This window comes from Stomoxys calcitrans, chromosome 4 (genome assembly GCF_963082655.1).
Source record: "Stomoxys calcitrans chromosome 4, idStoCalc2.1, whole genome shotgun sequence".
NCBI classification, from domain to species: Eukaryota; Metazoa; Arthropoda; class Insecta; order Diptera; family Muscidae; genus Stomoxys; species Stomoxys calcitrans.
The window spans coordinates 142,549,901-142,568,991 of record NC_081555.1 but is presented as its reverse complement, the minus strand read 5'-3'; the positions used below and the strand labels follow the sequence as shown (position 1 = coordinate 142,568,991).

The 19,091-nt window shown below is 37.2% G+C and overlaps 1 protein-coding gene across 3 annotated transcripts in view; it reads left to right on the top strand.

Annotated features, from left to right (window-relative positions):
- Positions 1-19,091, top strand: part of LOC106095679 (glutamate receptor ionotropic, NMDA 2C) — a 391,010-nt gene that overhangs the window by 350,151 nt on the left and 21,768 nt on the right. The window contains exons 6-8 of one of the 3 annotated variants that reach the window (XM_059366278.1): positions 1,654-1,805; positions 1,944-2,451; positions 5,812-5,913. In XM_059366278.1, coding sequence (XP_059222261.1) covers positions 1,654-1,805; positions 1,944-2,451; positions 5,812-5,913 — 762 coding nt within the window. Of the gene's footprint in view, positions 1-1,164; positions 1,239-1,653; positions 1,806-1,943; positions 2,452-5,811; positions 5,917-19,091 lie in introns of those variants that run through there. The other 2 variants (XM_059366277.1, XM_059366279.1) reach the window with 2 other exon arrangements.

Sequence of the window (19,091 nt, the reverse complement as noted above, 5' to 3'; positions counted from 1 at the left end):
ATATAGATCGATCTTTCGATTTAAGGTCTTGGGCCCATAAAAGACGAATTTATGGTCGGATTTCGCTGAAATTTGGGAGTTGTGATAGGCCCTACGACATTTTTTTTTCAACTTGGTTCAGATCGGTCCAGATTTGGATATAGCTGCGATATATCCCGAACTCTCGATTTAAGGTCTTGGGCCCATAAAGGGCGCATTAATTGTCCGATTTCGCCGAAATTTGGGACAGTGAGTTGTGTTAATCCCTTCGACATCCTTCCTCAATTTGGCCCGGATCGGTCCAGATTTGGATATAGTTGTCATATAGACCGATCTCTCGATTTAAAGTCTTGGGCCCATAAAAGGCGCATCTATTGTTCGATTTTGCCAAAATTCGGGACAGTGAGTTGAGTTGGGCCCTTCGACATGTTTCTGCAATTTGACCCAGATCGGTCCAGATTTGGATATAGCTGCCATATAGACCGATCTCGTGATTTAATGTCTTGGGCTCATAAAAGCTGCATTTATTGTCCGATTTCGCTAAAATTTGGGACAGTGAGTTATGTTAGGCCCTTTGACATCCGCTCCAATTTGGCCTAGAGCGGTCTAGATTTGGATGCAGCTGCCATATAGACTGATCTCTCGATTTAAAGTCCATAAAAGGTACATTTATCCGATTTCGCTGAAATTTGACACATTGAATTATGTTAGGCTTCTCGACATCCGTGTCGCATATGGTTCAGATTGGTCAATATTTGGATGTAGCTGCTAAAAGACCAATATTTTGTTCTACAAAATTGAACAGTGTCTTGTCTTTATTAGACCACTCAATGTCCGTGCCGAATATCGACCAAATCGGACCTTATTTCGATATAGCTGCTATGGGTGCATAAATTATGCAATTTTCACCAGATTAGGACGAAAGGTGGTTTACAGATATACCCGAGATAGTGGGTATCCAAAGTTCGGACCGGCCAACTTGTTTTTTTTTTTTAACTGAAATTCTTAATTTGATGACATTTTCTTTAAACTTTTCAACTGCATATACAAAATATCCCTTCTTTAGTCCAATTACCCTTGTAGAGCTTAGCCATCTTCTTAATCCCTATGCAAAATTCAATTGAACAAACCCCTTGTTTATGCAAAAAACATAATTGGAAATCCCCAATATGTAAATCCGAAAAGGTGTTACTAATACTACTACTGCTGCTACGATTTTAATGGAATCCTTAATAAGTAAACGAAAGCATATTCAAATCAGGCAATGGGGTACTACTAGTTGTAATTGAATGTTAATTCAAATTTAGAATTGAGAAGGCAAGAAGAGAGAGTACATGGAACCAAACCAAATCCCCCAAGCAAAGTTCATTTCGCATAACAATAGAAAATGCATTATAGCAAAAGGAAAAGGAAAGAGGGGTGCGGAGGTGAGGGAAAAGCTACTTCTTTGGCTGACATACAAACAAGACCATATTTGCCTGCAGCTTACACCTACAATAACTACCACTTAAGTAACACAGAAGCTATTGTCCTTGCCAACAATGGAAGAACACATTAACATCTCACTTTTGTATTTTTCGATGCTAGAATTGTCATCAATTTAAGCAATTGTTTGCCTCACTTCTTCTCATTCTCCTTCATCTCCTGCTTGCCCTTCGCCATTCTATTGCATAGATATAACAAATCAAGCGTTTCTGATGGAGTGGCTGCTGTCCTAAATGGAAACTTGGATGCTTTTATTTATGATGGCACTGTTTTGGATTATCTGGTGGCCCAAGATGAGGACTGTCGTCTGATGACTGTTGGTAGTTGGTATGCCATGACAGGTAAGTAAGCAGCCTCAATGAACTACAAAAGCCAAAATAACAAATCTTTTTGCAATGGCCCCAATGACCCCTGCTGGGCTCTATTCCTGTGCATTTAATTCTCTTATCTTCTTCTTCCTCTGCTTTGACTACTTTTAGGTTATGGCCTGGCCTTCAGTCGTAATTCGAAATATGTTCAAATGTTTAACAAACGTCTGTTGGAATTTCGTGCAAATGGTGATTTGGAACGTCTTAGACGCTATTGGATGACGGGGACATGTCGTCCGGGCAAACAGGAACATAAATCATCGGACCCCTTGGCTTTGGAGCAATTCTTGTCAGCATTTCTGTTGTTAATGGCGGGTATTTTATTGGCTGCCTTGTTGCTGTTGTTGGAACATGTGTACTTCAAGTACATACGCAAACGTATTGCGAAAAAGGATGGTGGCCATTGTTGTGCTTTGATCTCCTTGTCCATGGGCAAATCGTTGACATTTCGTGGTGCAGTGTATGAGGCGACAGAGATACTCAAGAAGCATCGTTGCAACGATCCCATTTGTGATACCCATCTGTGGAAGGTGAAACATGAGTTGGATATGACACGTCTAAGGGTGCGTCAACTGGAGAAGACAATGGACAAGCATGGTATTAAACCACCGCAATTAAGGTATGTGAAATGAAAGACCAAAAAAAAAATATTCAAGAGTTATATGAAAAAACGAAATATGAAAGCAACAGGAAAAAAAATAAATTTCGGCATCATAATCAATATTTTCCTTAATATCGATATCGATTTAATATTCTTCATAATCGATGATAGCTCAAAAATCGATTTCCTCTTTACAATCGATATTAACTTCAATACATGCTGGATTTTATGTTAGAACTATGAAAGCAACAGGAAAAAAAAATAAATTTCGGCGTCATAATCAATATTTTCCTTAATATCGATATCGATTTAATATTCTTCATAATCGATGATAGCTCAAAAATCGATTTCCTCTTTACAATCGATATTAACCTCAATACATGCTGGATTTTATGTTAGAACTATGTAGTGCAAATCACGATTTATCGTTAATTTCTATCTGTTATTCGATGTTATCGATAACTTATCAGTACAACTTTGCACTGATATTTTATCCAGAACATGATTTGCACTGGACAGGACTAAAATAAAACATACAGAACGAGGTTATGTCATAAATCGATTTCAAATTGATAATCGTTATTATCTACCATATCGATAACGAATTCATATTTTTCACAGTCGATGTTTGCTCTATAAAATATTTCGACTTTGAAATGGATATTATTTTTATACCCTCCACCATGGGATGGGGGTATACTAATTTCGTCATTCTGTTTGTAACACCTTGAAATATGCGTCTGAGACCCCATAAAGTATATATTCTTGATCGTCATGCGATTTTAAGTCGATATAGGAATGTCCGTCCGTCCGTCCGTCTGCCTGTCGAAAGCACGTTTACTTCTTATTAGTATAGGTCAGTTGGGATAGTAAATGGGCCAAATCGGTCTATGTTTTGATATAGCTGCCATATAAACCGATCTTAGGTCTTGACTTCTTGAACCTGTAGAGGGCGCAATTCTCGTCCAATTTTTGAACGTGGTGTTTTGGTATCACTTTCAACAACCGTGCTAAGTATTGTCAAAATCGGTGCATAACCTGATATGGCTGCCATATAAACCGATCATGAGTCTTGACATCTTCAGCTTTTAGAGGGCGCAATTCTTATCCGATTTGGCTGTAATTTTGCACGAGGTATTCTGTTGTGACTTTCAACAACTGTGTTAAGTATGGTTCAAATCGGTTCATAACCTGGTATAGCTGCCATATAAACCGATCTTGGAACTTGACTTCTTGAGCCGCTAGAGGGCGCAACTCTCATCCGATTTAGCTAAACTTTTGCATGAGGTGTTTTGTTATATCTTCCAACAACTGTGCCAAGTATGGTTCAAATCGATTCATAACCTTGTTTAACTGCCATATAATCCGATTTTGGATCTAGACTTCTTGAGCCGCTAGAGGGCGCAATCCGATTTGGCTGTAATTTTGCACGTGGTGTTTTGGTATCAATTTCAACAACCGTGCTTAATATTGTCGAAATCGGTGCATAGCCTGATATAGCTGCCATATAAACCAATCTTGGATCTTCACTTCTTGAACCGCTAGAGGGCGCAACTCTCATCCGATTTGGCTAAACTTTTGCATGAGGTGTTTTGATATATCTTTCAACAATTGTGCCAAGTATGGTTTAAATCGGTTCATAACCTGGTATAGCTGTCATATGGATCTTGACTTCTTGAACCGCTAGAGGGCGCAGCTCTCATCCGATTTGGCTAAACTTTTGCATGAGGTGTTTTGTTATATCTTTCAACAGCTGTGCCAAAGTATGGTTAAAATCGGTTCATAACTGGACATAGCTGCCATATAAACCGATTATGGGTCTTGACATCTTCAGCTTTTAGAGGGCGGAATTTGGGTGTAGTTTTGCACGTAGTGTTTTGGTATCACTTCCAACAACTGTCTTAAGTATGGTTCAAATCGGTTCATAACCTGGTATAGCTGTCATATAAACCGATCTGGGATCTTGACTTCATGAGCCTCTAGAGGGCGCAATTCTCATCCGATTTGGCAGAAACTTTGTATGACGACTTCTTCCATGACCTTCAACATACGTGTCAAATATGTTCTGAATCGATCTATAGCTTGATACAGCTCCCATATAAACCGATCTCCAGATTTTGCTTCTTGAGCCCCTACAAGACGTAATTCTTATCTGAATGGGCTGAAATATTAAACAATGACTTCTACAATGTTCAGCATTCAATTAATTTATGGTCCGAATTGGACTATAACTTGATATAGGTACAATACCATAACACTTCTTATTCATTTTTCTTTGTTTGCCTAAACAGAGAAACCGCGCAAAGGACTAGACAAACGCTATCCATGGTATATAAGAGGGTATATAAGATTCGACCCGGCCGAACTTAACCCGCTCTTACTTGTTAATACTGATTTCAACTCTACCGCAGGTGACCACCGTAGTGCAGAGGTTAGCATGCCCGCCTATCACGCTGGGTTCGAATCCTGGCTAGAACATGGTATCCCCTTCTAATGCTGGCGACATTTGTGGGGTACTATACCATTTTGTATGGCAGCATTGAAAAACTTCTCAACAAAGAGGTGTCGCACTGCGGCAAGCCGTTCGGACTCGGCTATATAAAGGAGGCCCCTTCGGACAGCACTCATTGATATGTGAGAAGTTTGTCTCTGTTCTTTAATGGAATGTTCATGGGCAAAGTTGACTTACCGACTTTTAGAATCGATTTTAAAACATATGTTGAATAAAAAATCGTCGACATAACGAAATAAAAGGCGATTACTCGATTACGATTTCATAATTGATGCTGACATCGTACTTGATTTCATTTTCCCAAGCGACGTTAAATAATATATCACTTTCGGCTACAACATCTTCAGAACAGGACTGACAGGTCGACTTAACGAGCCCAAATCAATTCTCTAATTTCAGCCTATAAGCACACTTTAACTTCACGTTCGATGTTGATTTTAAAATCGATTTTGACTTCAAAATCTTCAGAATTAGAAAAATTCGAGTTTGTTGATCATTAAACATTGATTTTGAATTGAAGCTAGAAAATTCTTAATTAAAAATATGGACAATGGAAAACTATAGACCATGGCCTTAGCATTTCCATCTGTGTAAGGTCTTTGCTGCGTAGTAAAAGTTGCATTCTTCTAAGTACAATCGGCTATCTTTAAGAGATTCCAGCAGCAACCTTATGAAACTCTTATATTTGAATAAATGAAAATGAAACTGATTTAATTTTAATTAAGTTTTCACCCAACACTTAACACTCTTTCAAATTACTTTGTCTATTGTTTAAGCTGCTAAAATTCTCAAAAAAATTAATTAACAAATTAAAATATTTTCTATAGTTTTTGCAACAAAGTTTCTCTGGTTTATTTTTATTACAGACTAGCCTCGTCATCTGATTTACTCAATCATCATCATCTAAAGGAACGACCACCCTTGATGGGCAATCTGAGTCTGGCGGCCAGTGCACAAGATCTATACAGGTGGTAAGTTTTTCGTTTTTCCAACCCTACCTTGCTACACAAACAAAAAAGAAACAAAAAGAACACCCCAATCCAACAAAACCAAAAGCATGTCGAACCATTCCCACACCCCACATTTATTAACCTGGCAAAGAAATCTAAAACCACAACCAATCTACACTCCCATATCCGTCCAACAACCACCGATTCAAATCAAATCATATTTTCCACAAACTCTATGGAAAAAAACTTTTATGTAGATAGACAACTTTTACTCCTTCTCTCGATAAATATACGTTACCACCTCTGAAAATTCCCTTGACCCTTTTGCATGTGCTCGTTTTCTCTTTCTCTGTCTAATATGTAATGTCGATGCAAAACCAACATAATTGTGATATATTTTTAATTAACTGGTGAACTGGAAAAAAAAATGCACACACACAGAGAAAAACCTTAATTTTTAATTGTTTTGCAATTTCCGTTTCCTCTATACAACACGACCACCACTACCACCATCGTCACTGTGGATTTAAGTGAAAACCTAATGAGAAAAAAACAAAAAATTCTTGGAAGCCCTCCCCATCGAAATCCAAAGTAAATCTGCCGTTGTTTTAATTTGGTTTGGTTCCAAATGTGAAATGAAGCGTAAGAAGGTTTTATACTTGAAATTGTTGGCAGAAGAATAGTGTAAAACATTGTGCGAAATAAATCGATAAATCTTAAAAGCATCATTTTGTAAAGTTAAAGGGGAAATGTTAAAAAAAAAACAATTTGTTTAGGCAAGAGACAAACTCGGCTTGGACTTTAATAATTTTAAGACATTTTGTAGTATGCACTTAATGACTTTGATTATATACGGTTTACCATAGCAAACTTTTATCGAATTTTGATTACCAAGCTTATGGATTTGTGATAACGTTTATTTATTTACATTCGATGACATTATCTTAATGATTTTTGATCAATTTTATTCTTCGATTATTTTTTTTTACTTTCGATTATGTCGAATTACAATTTCCGATAACATGAAAAATATTTTCCGATAATAATTATCTACAGATTTTCGATAACATTTGAGGTCCGATAATATTGATGTATCGATTTTTAATGCTATAACATAGTTTTTCTTAACATCAATTTGTAATACTTTATTCGTTGATTTTATCGAAATTCCTTCTTCACGATTTTTTTGGTCGTTTTGATTAAATAAAGTTATCGACTCAGATTTACTGTAGTTTATCGACTTGTTATATCGTCTACTTATTAACATTCGATTACGTGGACTGTTTTTCAAAACATTCTTTATCGATTTTATCAAAATACTGACTTACCAAGCATCATTTTGTAAAGTTAAAGGGGAAATGTTAAAAAAAAAACAATTTGTTTAGGCAAGAGACAAACTCGGCTTGGACTTTAATAATTTTAAGACATTTTGTAGTATGCACTTAATGACTTTGATTATATACGGTTTACCATAGCAAACTTTTATCGAATTTTGATTACCAAGCTTATGGATTTGTGATAACGTTTATTTATTTACATTCGATGACATTATCTTAATGATTTTTGATCAATTTTATTCTTCGATTATTTTTTTTTACTTTCGATTATGTCGAATTACAATTTCCGATAACATGAAAAATATTTTCCGATAATAATTATCTACAGATTTTCGATAACATTTGAGGTCCGATAATATTGATGTATCGATTTTTAATGCTATAACATAGTTTTTCTTAACATCAATTTGTAATACTTTATTCGTTGATTTTATCGAAATTCCTTCTTCACGATTTTTTTGGTCGTTTTGATTAAATAAAGTTATCGACTCAGATTTACTGTAGTTTATCGACTTGTTATATCGTCTACTTATTAACATTCGATTACGTGGACTGTTTTTCAAAACATTCTTTATCGATTTTATCAAAATACTGACTTACCATTTTCGATAATATTGTTTTTCCATATCATGGACTTGTAAATTGTTGATTACCCTGAACAGTCGATTTTCGATAGCAATGACGTGTCGGTTTTCACTCATTTTTACGTTTCTATTTTTCGATAACCTTTTTTTTGATTTTTCGCTAACCTTAACTTCAAAATTGTTTACCAATCGGTTTTCCAAAAATTTTTACTTATTGCTTTTTGAAAGCCTTCACTTATCGATTTTTCGATATTCTTTACTTATCGATTTTTCGATAACCTTTACTTGTTGATTTTTCGATTGTCTTTACTTATTAATTTTCCTATAACATTTACTTATCGTATTTTATTATAGCCTTAACTTAAAGATTTTTTTTTGATAATTTTCGATAAATGTCGATTTTTTTCGATAACAATAAAGTGTCTATTTTCATTCATTTTTACTTTCAATAACATTTACCTAATGATTTTTGCCTAACCTGTTTTATAGATTTTGCAAAATTGTTTACCTATCGGGTTTTCGATAGCTTTTACTTATTGATTTTTCGGTATTCTTTACTTATCGATATTTCGATATTCTTTACTTATCGATTTTTCGATAACTTAAACTTATTGATGTTTGGATTACCTTTACTTATTGATTATCCCATAACATTTACTTATCGTCTTGACTTATAGCCTTAACTTAACAATTTTTTTTATCGATTTTTAGATAACTTTACTTACTTTACTTATTGATTTTTTCATAACATCATTCGATTTTTTTGATAGCTAATTTTTTTGTTGATAATTTTATTAGCGATTTATTTATTTATTTTTTTTTTTTTTTTGAAAAAAAAAGTTTTGAAAGGCTTTGACTTACCATTTTTTATAATATTGACTTATTATATTCGATAACATTCAATAATCAGAACCGTTGCGTAGTTTCTAACATCCCAAGTCACTCGATATACATATTTTATACCATACATCTATCGATTTTCGATAACGATAACGTATTGGTTTTGGAAAATGTTCATTTTCCCATGAACATTTCATTAAGGAACAGGGGAAAACTTCCCACAAATCAATGAGTGCTGTCTGATTCAAGTTTTTAGCTCAATGATAAGGGGCCTTTTATAGCCGAGTGTGCCGCAGTGCGACACCTCTTCGGGGAGAAGTTTTTACACGGAGTAGCACCTCACTTATTCCGCCAACATTAGAAAGGAATAACCACCGTTGAAAATATTTTTCCGATGTCATCGCCAGCATTCAAACCAGGCGCACAGAGCTATAGGCGGAAATGCTAACCACTGCGCTACGTTGGCCTCCATTTAAATTTCTATAACTGTTACTTATATATGTTTCGATAACATTTACTTATCTATCTTACGATAACCTTTACTTATAGATCTTATGACAAACTTTACATATCAAATTTTCGATAACATTCATTTATCACTCCTTCGAAAATTATACTTATTGATCTACAATTTTCACTTAGTTTTTTCCAAAATTTTATTAATTTTGTTTTTAAAATTAGAAATTTAATACAATATCTAAATTTAATGGAAATTTTGTAAAATTGTCGAAAAATAAAAGTAAAAATTTTAAAACCACTAAGTATGATTGTCGATAACATTTACTTATAAATTTTTGATTTAAAATTTAACTATAAATTCTTGAAAAATAAGACGTGTTGGTTTTCTATATCCTGTTATTATCGATCTTTTGATAGTTTTAACTTATTTATCTTTCGATAACTTTTACGTATAGATCTTTCGAAATGTTAATATCTATCATTCGATAATGTTAACTTGTCAATTTTTTCGAGACCAGTACTTATCGATTTTTCTGAAATCTTAACTTATCGGTTTTCCGGAAAGCTTTACTTGTCGATTTTTCGATAGCTTTTTCTTACCGACAAATCAACATTAAAAAAGTACCTTTCTAAAAACCTTTTATTTATCTCAGCTTGTTGACTACCGACAACAATAAGTTCGATATCATCGCCCTTCAATTAATAGAAAATTATCGATTTTCGTTAATGCAATGTATTGGGCAGAGGTTAGCATGTCCGCCTATAAGGCCGAACGCTTGAGCTCAAACCGCGGCGTGAAAATCAGAAAAATTCTAAGCGGTGGTTATCCCCTTAATAATGGTGGCTACATTTGTGTCGCTATGCGGCTCGAGGTTCAGACTTATGCCGAGTCTGAACCTCGAGCCGACTCCTTATCATTGGCCGCAAACTTTAATCGAACCTCCATTGTTGATATCAGAGAAGTATTCGAAATTTAGTAGCAGTAATCGGATCCATAATTATTTAGAACATTCTTCTTAGAACATTCATTAGGACAAACCCAACTTTTCGCCGTCTTAAATTTCTCAAACTATGTATTTTAAGAATTTTATATTTTCGATTTTTTTTATTATCGATTTTTTTAAATTGTCGATACCTATCCCGTAACTTTTACACAGAATAGGGCGAAAATAAATGGTTTTCAGGATTGATATATGTTGGAAGGGAGCCCATGCTGCGAGGTTATATGACGGTCTAGGGCAACTCTGACAGGAACCGTAGAGAAAAGACTGAAGACAAAGCTCGCTTTTTCAAACATCAACAGATGTCATCATACGCTGCTTGTGAAAGTTTATCGTGCTAAGTCGGTATTTCGTCTGTCGTCGACTTTATTTTAAAGTCATTTTAAGTTTTAAACCATCAAAACTATTATTTAAGTTGATACCATTAAAAATGTTGAATGAATAAATGGAAATTGAGCCAAAGGGATTTGGCATCGAACCAGAGTCCTGCATATCTTAATTAGAGCAATGTCCTAATGTTTGAAACCTTAATTTTTGTTATCCCAACACTGTCGTAAATATTAAGAAATTTATATGGAAACTTATTATTAAATGTTGTAAAAGCCACAAAAACAAACACATCGATAGTCTCAGCCCCTTAGCAAAGCAATTTAGATAAGAGAAACATACATAATCAACAACGTCGATATCCTTAATAGTTTGCCTCATCACATCATTAAGAGCAGAACATGTGGTAAGTGGAGCAAAACACAAACCTAACAACGCAAGAGACAACAGAATGGATTGTGCCTTACACAAGTACAGCCTTACACTGCAGTTCTGGGAAAACATGGTTTTGTGTGTAAATATTTACTATGAATAACTAGAAAATGTTTTGTTTGGAATAATTTGGTCAGTTCGTTAGCAATAGTTCGAGACATAAGTTTGGGGGTGTGAGGTGTCTGAGAGGCTGCAAAGGATCAGTTGGAATTGCAAATTAGCCAAATCCGAACCGATTTTCCCATTTCACTTCTGCAGCCCATAGAAGGCGCATATCTTATCCGAATTAGCTGAAATTGTGCACAAAGGCTTCTGTTATGATTTCCAACTGAGAACATCCAATGAGCTTGAATGAGCTTCTAATTTCAACATAAAAGTATATTAGTACAAACAAGTAAAAGCGTGCCGAATCTTATATACATTGCACCATGACTCGCACATGTCAAGTTCTTTGGCCGATATCTCTTTATAGGCAAGCAAAGAATAAAGGATACGATTGCTATGCTATTGGAGCTATATCAAGTTATCAATCGATTGAGGTCATACTTGGTTTGGCTGTTGAAGACCAAAATGGAAGTCATTGTGCAAAACATCAGCCAAATCGGGTAATAATTCAGGCCTCTAGCGGCTCAAGAAGTCAAAATCCGAGATCGCTTTATATGGGAGCTATGTTAGGTTATAGACCGAATTAGACCATATTATGCACAGTTGTTGGAAGTCATAACAAATATCCAATGGAGAGATCCAGATCGTGAATAGACGAGGCTATTACCGAAACCAAGTAAGAAGGCATTCAGTTTAGCTTTCGGTATCCTAACAGTACACACAGGACTACAAGCTCACTTATGCAAAATCCGAGCGGCAAGTGATAGCATGTGTAGGGGCATGAGGGGAAGATGATGAGACGTTGGAGCATTTCCTATGTCATTACCCGGCTTACGTGGCTAACAGATACCGTCACTTGGGGACACAATACCAGACATGAACCAACTATGGGGTGTGGAAAACAATTAAAGATTTTGTAAGTAGCACGGAATTCCTAATTCAGATTTCCTTTTCGGGTTTACTTTATTAGTATTTAGAGCGCACAAAAAGCCCATTACTGGATTGGGTGTATGCCCATGTGGTATGGCATGATCTAGCTATGTCCGTCCGTCTGTCTGTCGAAAGCACTCTAACTTTCAAAGGAGTAAAGCTAGGTGCTTGAAATTTTGCACAAATACTTTTTATTAGTGTAGGTCGGTTGGGATTATAAATGGACCAAATCGGTCCATTTTTTGATAAAGCTGACATATAAACCGATCTGGGGTCTTGATTTCTTGAGCCTCTAGAGGGCGGCATTCTCTTCAGATTTGACTGAAATTTTGCACGTGATGGTTTGGTATAATTTTTAATAACTATGCTAAATATGGTTTAAATAGGCCCATGTTTTGATATAGCTGCCATATAAACCGATCTTGGATATTGACTTCTTGAGCCTCTAGAGGGCGCAATTCTCATCCGATTTGGCTGAAATTTTGCATGACGTGTTTTGTTATAACTTCCAACTACTGTGCCTAGTATGGTGCAAATCGGTTCATAACCTGATATAGCTGCCATATAAACCGATCTTGGATATTGACTTCTTGAGCCACTAGAGTGCCTAATTCTCATCCGATTTGGCTGAAAGTTTGCACGTGGTGTTTTGGTATCACTTCCAACAACTGTGCTAAGTATGGCTTAAATCGGTTCATAACCTGATATAGCTGCCATATAAACGGATCTGGGAACTTGACTTCTTAAGCCTCTAGAGGGCGCAATTTTCGTCCGATTGGCCTTAAACATACGTGTTCAATATGGTTTGAATCGATCAATAGCTTGATACAGCTCCCATATAAACCAATCTCCCGATTTAGCTTCTTAGCCCCTACAAGGCGCAATTCCTATCCTAATGAACTGAAATATTACACAATGACTTCTAGTATGGTTTTCAATATTCAATTCATTTATGGTCCGAATCGGACCATAACTTGATATAGCTCCAATATTAAATCAATTATTTTCTTTAATCCTTTGTTTGCCTAAACGGAGATACAGCGCAAAGAACTTGAGAATTGCTATCCATGGTGGAGGGTATATAAGATTCGGCCCGGCCGAGCTTAGCACGCTTTTACTTGTTTTTCTTTTTTATTGGTAAGATCATATTTTGTAGGTCTCTCTCTCTCTCTCTTACTGTCTCTCTTATAATTCATTATGCCCTACACCACTACTGTGGTACATGGTATAATAACTTGGTGAATTTGTTTGTAACACATAGAAGGAAGAAAGAAAGACCCATTAATAAGTATACCGATTGACTCAGAATCACTCTCTGTCCGCCCCCCTGTCCGTCCCTCTGTCCATGTTAATTTGTGTACAAAGAACAGGTCGCAATTTGCGTTCGATCGCCTTCAAATTTGGTACAGGCATGTTTTTCGGCCTAGAGGTGAAGCCAATTGAAATTAAAAAAAAATCGGTTCAGATTTAGATATAGCTCCCTTACATATATTTTGCCCGATTTTCACTTCTGGAGCTAGTGCAAGCACATTAAGTCACCAATCTTCTCAAAATTTTGCAGAACACTATTTTCGGCTACCACAATATCCAAAGAGTTTGGTTGAAATCGGTTAAGATTTAGATATCGGATCAGATTTATATTTAGCTTCCATATACATATATGCATCGCCCTATTTGCATATATGGAGCTGTAGTTATTACAATTTTGAACACTTTTGCTCGAAATTAGATACGGATTATTTTATAACCCATTTGAAAACCTGCACCGAATTTTTTCAAATTCGGTTCAGAATTAGTTATAACTCCCATGTTGCCACTTATAGGGTAGGTGTTGGGTATTACATAGTCGGCACCGCCCCACTTCTGCCCTTCCTTACTTGTTTAAATCTTAGTATCGAACCAAGCCACATTTTTATCTCATTTTTTTTAAGTATCTTTTAATTTGGGGTTTTCGGAACCATCCCAACTTAATTGCCATTTCCCACCAAGTGTAACATTTATTACGGACGCAGGATGAAAGTCGTCCTTGGCCATTAAATGTTTGTTTGTGTTGCCATAATCTAATGTAGCAGAAATATGATAATGATAACGACGATGGCGATGACGATGTTGTCGACGGGTGATGTTGATGGCCAATGATGGGTGATGTTGATGACAACAATTATTTTCATTAAATTCGTTTCTATCTTGATTGCGCATTTCGGCTACAATGACATGAATTCACATCACATTTGTTTATTGTTGCAAGCCAACCAACCAACCAACCAGGCATTCAGCAGCCATTATGGGGACCAATAAAAAAAAACAAAAGTAAACCTTCATTCGAACAAACGAGTAATGGGAAACACCAATACCAACACATTCTACACCAACTACAAGGGCAAGTATTTATGGGCACTGAATAGAGCATAAATTCCAGCATACATACGAAATGTTCTAGGATTATAATGCTTGTAGACGATAAACATGAAAGGGAATGGGTTTTAAGGATATACACATACGAGCGTAACAGATTGGTCGATAGAATTTTTGGGGAAAATTTGTTAAAGAGTGTAATGAGGAAAAATTTGTAAAAATGAGAGCTAGCAATGAATAACAACTAAAATTTAAATAATCGAATTTGAAGAGACTAGCAATCTGGGCTGGGGAAGCCAAAAGTGACACCTTCTTCAACCCAGGACACTTTCTAAATAAACCTTCGTCCTACAGATTTTTCTAAAAATTTTTTGGGACAAGCACTGTTCCACTTTTTAGAAAGGATTTCCCAGTAATTAAATCTCTGATTATTTGACTTTGTTGGTGGTTTCTTTTTTACGAAACAAACATCTTTCTATTAAGTGGAGTACGCACCTCAAACGAAATTTTTGGTTGCAGCCAAGACATTAATGTCTCCACTGCAAAATAGTTGTGTGGACTACAAGATGGCGAAAAATATGAATTTATAATATTTCCCGGTTTGTAATGTTTGTTTTTGTTGTTGTAGACATAATTTAATGTGGAGGTGGCGTTCCTCGTCAAGCTCCTGTAGTCGAACAAGCTCCTTCTGGTCCAAAGGACCGATCATCGCGGGAACAGTGTGGCCATTGGTTTTTTAAAAACACCAATAACTCGCCATGTCATATGGAGCATCATAGGCACTCAGTATTTGTGCCAGAGCCGATGCCGCCAAGCCTCTTACTAAGACTCTCCGCTCGATATCCCTGATTGTCCGCTACTGCCGTTGCAGCCACTCCGTAAGGAGCATTCCACTATCAGTAACCTGTGAAAGTGTCCAGTAGCTCGCAGCTAAGCTTCTCGTGACAGCAATGAACATCACACAGATAGGACCCCAATGCCCCAGCCTGCTTGGTGTTCACAGCTATCCCGTGTCGGGCTCCGTAAGGAGCATTCTCCTATCAGCAACCTGTGGAAGTGTCAAGTAGCTCGCAGCTAAGCTTCTCGTGACAGCAATGAACATCACACAGATAGGACCCCAATGCCTCAGCCTGCTTGGTGTTCACAGCTATCGCGTGGCGGGCACGATTTGTATACCCACCATCATAGGATGGGGGTATACTAATCTAGCCATTTCGTTTGTTACACCTAGAAATTTTGATCTGATTCCCCATTAAGTACATATATTCTTGATCGTCTCGACATTCTGAGTCTATCTAGCCATATCCGTTCGTCCGTCCGTTAGTCTGTCGAAATCACGATAGCGGTTGAACGCGTAAAGATAGCTGCTTGAAATTTTCCATAAATACTTCTTATTGATGTAGGTCATTGCGGATTGCACATGGGCCATATCGGTTCAGATTTCGATATAGCCCCCATACAAGCCGACCCCCAGATTGGTTTCCTTGAGGCTTTTAGGCCTCAATTTTCACTCGACTTGGCTCAAATTTGGAACAAAGATTTGAATTACAGATATAGCCCCCATATAAACCGAACCCTGGATATGACTTCTTGAGCCCTTTGAAGCCTCAATTTTCATCCGATTTGGCTGAAATTTGGAACAAAGATTTGAAATATGATTTCCAACATCCATACCAAGTACGATCCGAATCGGTCTATAAGCAGATATAGCTCCCATATACACCGATCCCCGAATTTGACTTCTTGAGTCCTTTGAGGCCTAAAAATTTCAATCGATTTGGCTGAAATTTGGAACATGGACTTGAGTTATGACTTCCAATATCCAAGGCAAGTATGAACCGAATCGGTCTATAACCAGATATAGCCCCATGTAAACCGATTCCCGAATTTGACTTCTTGAGCCCTTTGAAGCCTCAATTATCATCCGATTTGGCTGAAACTTGGTACAAAAGGTTTGCGTTATGACTTCCAATATCCAAGCCAAGTATGATCTGAATCGGTCTATAAACAGATATAGCCTCCATATAAACCGATCCCCGGATTTAACTTCTTGAGCCCTTAGAAGCCTCAACTATCATCCGATTTGGCTGAAACTTGGTACAAAAGGTTTGCGTTATGACTTCCAACATCCATGCCAAGCACGATCCGAATCGGTCTATACACAGCTATAGACCCCATGTAAACTGATCCCCGAATTTAACTTCTTGAGCCCTTTGAAGCCTCAATTATCATCCAATTTGGCTGAAATTTGAAACAATGACTTGAGTTATGACATATAACATCAGTGCCAAGTTTTGTTCAAATCGGTCAATATGGTGATACCAGCTGAACAGGCCCCGCTCCGCTGCACCATCTTTAATTCTCTAATATCTTTTTAGGGTGGGCACAATTCGCCCTGAATGTGGATATCGAATTCGTGCTAATGTAACCTATGTCCACCTATGACGCTGAACGGCTGCGTTCGAATCCTGGCGGAACTTCGGACAAAATTTAAATCGGTGATTATCCCCTCTTAATGCTGGCAACATTTGTGAGGTTCCATGCCATGCATGGTCATATAAAAAAATCTCCCCAAAGAGGTATCGCACTGCGGCACGCCGTTTGGACTCGGCTATGAAAAACGTCCCTTATCGTTGATAAACTCAACTTGAATCGGAAAGCACTCATTGATGTGTGAGAAATTTGCCCCTGCTCGGTTTCTGGGTAAATTTTTACTCTACATCCAAATTCCTTTCTTTTGAGTCCCATATTGCTAAATATTTCGCGTTTAGGGGTTATTTCGGGGGTGGTCACTAGGCCATTAAAGTAGATATAAGATTCGTGCTCTACTTTCCGAAACATTTCATATGAGTCCCATAATGGCATGATCGGTAAATAATGTGGTTGCCGGTCAAATAGCTTTTATATAATAGGGAGGTATTTTGAGGTGGGGCGGCTCCCCAAAACCCATGGCTCTATATTGTCGTGATTGGTCGAAATAACGCATTACCAATCTCCGAGATCTGGTACTTTTGAAATTTGGGTAATGAGAAATGCTTTTTAGGGGAGACGTTTCGACCCAAATATGGATATCAAATTCGTGTCTACCCCCAAATCCATTTACTTTGAGTCCAAACGGTATGAACCGTTTGGAGGTTGTTTTGGGGCTGGGGCGGCCACCGGCACTTTGCCCTTAAACAAATACGGGAATGGTCCGCCCCTTCCGATATCAACAAATTATAAAGCATATTTCTTCTTCCTGACCATATTCGTAATCTACTCCCGAATACCTTCCATTTGAGTCCCATATTGTCATGGTCGTCAAATAAACCTATTTTAAAATGTTTTGGGGCTGGAGCGGCCCCCAGGTACTTGGACCCAACTTTTATTACAAAATTCGTACTCTACTCTTGAATACCTTTCATTTGAATCCCATATTGTCCCGATCGGTCCATTTCCATTTTTGGGTAGTACTTTTGAGGTAAGGGGGAGGGTACGCCCCCCTTCCGATATCAAAAAAATTATATAGCTTATGTTTCCTTCCAGACCAAGGAAAAATTTAAAATTTCAAAGTAATCAGTTCAGCCGTTCTGGAGTCTATACGAAACAAACAAACTCAAATTGAATTTTATATATAGGATAGGCCCCTCTAAGTACCGATATCTCGATATGATTCCCTGAGACCAAAATAATTCAAATACAAACACACTTAATAAGGCTAAATTTTTAGCGGAATCTGTGGTGGTGGCTACCCAATATTCGACCCAACCGAACTTAGCACGCTTTTACTTGCTAATCATTCCTAAATGCAAGAAAATTTTCTGCAATACTTGTTATGTCACGCTGTTACGCAAAGAAAATTTCATTAGAACTGCGTAGCGTTACCGCAACTTTCGCTAGGTTATGTCAATGCTTTTCTTATGGTAAGTAATCGGCTTGTAATCGGCCGCAAAACTAGCCAATTACCGGCTTATGTTGTTGTTGTTGTAGTGTGTTCTACACTGAGGCGGCAGCCCTTGCCAATAAAGGCTTTCATAGGGTCAGTCCGGTACCTACAACCGTCTGGCCGGTTGTCTTGACCGGCTTAGGTGTATGTCCATAGTGGCAGGGGGCGGATTAATATTCGCACCCTCCTTTCAACCTAACCTAACCTATGGTAAGTGAAATTTCACCAGTGATGCATACTGCCCTTTACTCAAAAAAATATCCATTTTATCCCCACTTTCGCTCCATTACACCCTATTAACCATCAATGTATGAAGTTTTGTATATTTATGTGTGAGAGCACTGGCATAGTGGCAGCCATTACAACGTCATCGCTTTCGGTAATGGAGGTTCCACATAAACCGGAGGTTTTATATTAACCGTTATCTTTATGATAATTAACAGAACGTTCGCTTATTTTCGCAATGGCAAAAGGAAACGGAAATAGTTTATAGTCCACAGCTTCCACAACAGCATCAGTATCACCATCCACTTTCACTGCTTTTGTAATGACCATGATACTGTAGCTGGGCTGGGTTTTCTCTTCTACCGGCGCTTTTCTCGGTTGTTGTAATGGCTGTACGTGAAGCGATCTTGTTGTTGTTGTAGATAGTGAAATGACATCACGGACTTACTTGGAATTAATTAATTTAATAATTAAAGAGTTCCGTAGAGTTGGTGTGAGTGTTTGAGTGGAAGCAACTTGTTTGCCATTGACCCAGTTTGCTGAGTTAAAAAAAAAAACTGACGCCAAAATGAGTTCAAGTTGTTTACTTGCTGCTGCTTGAAGCCATTGGGTTTTATTTAGCCCAAAGAAGGCACCCACAATTGATGGCTAGATAAGACAGAAGAATAAACAACAA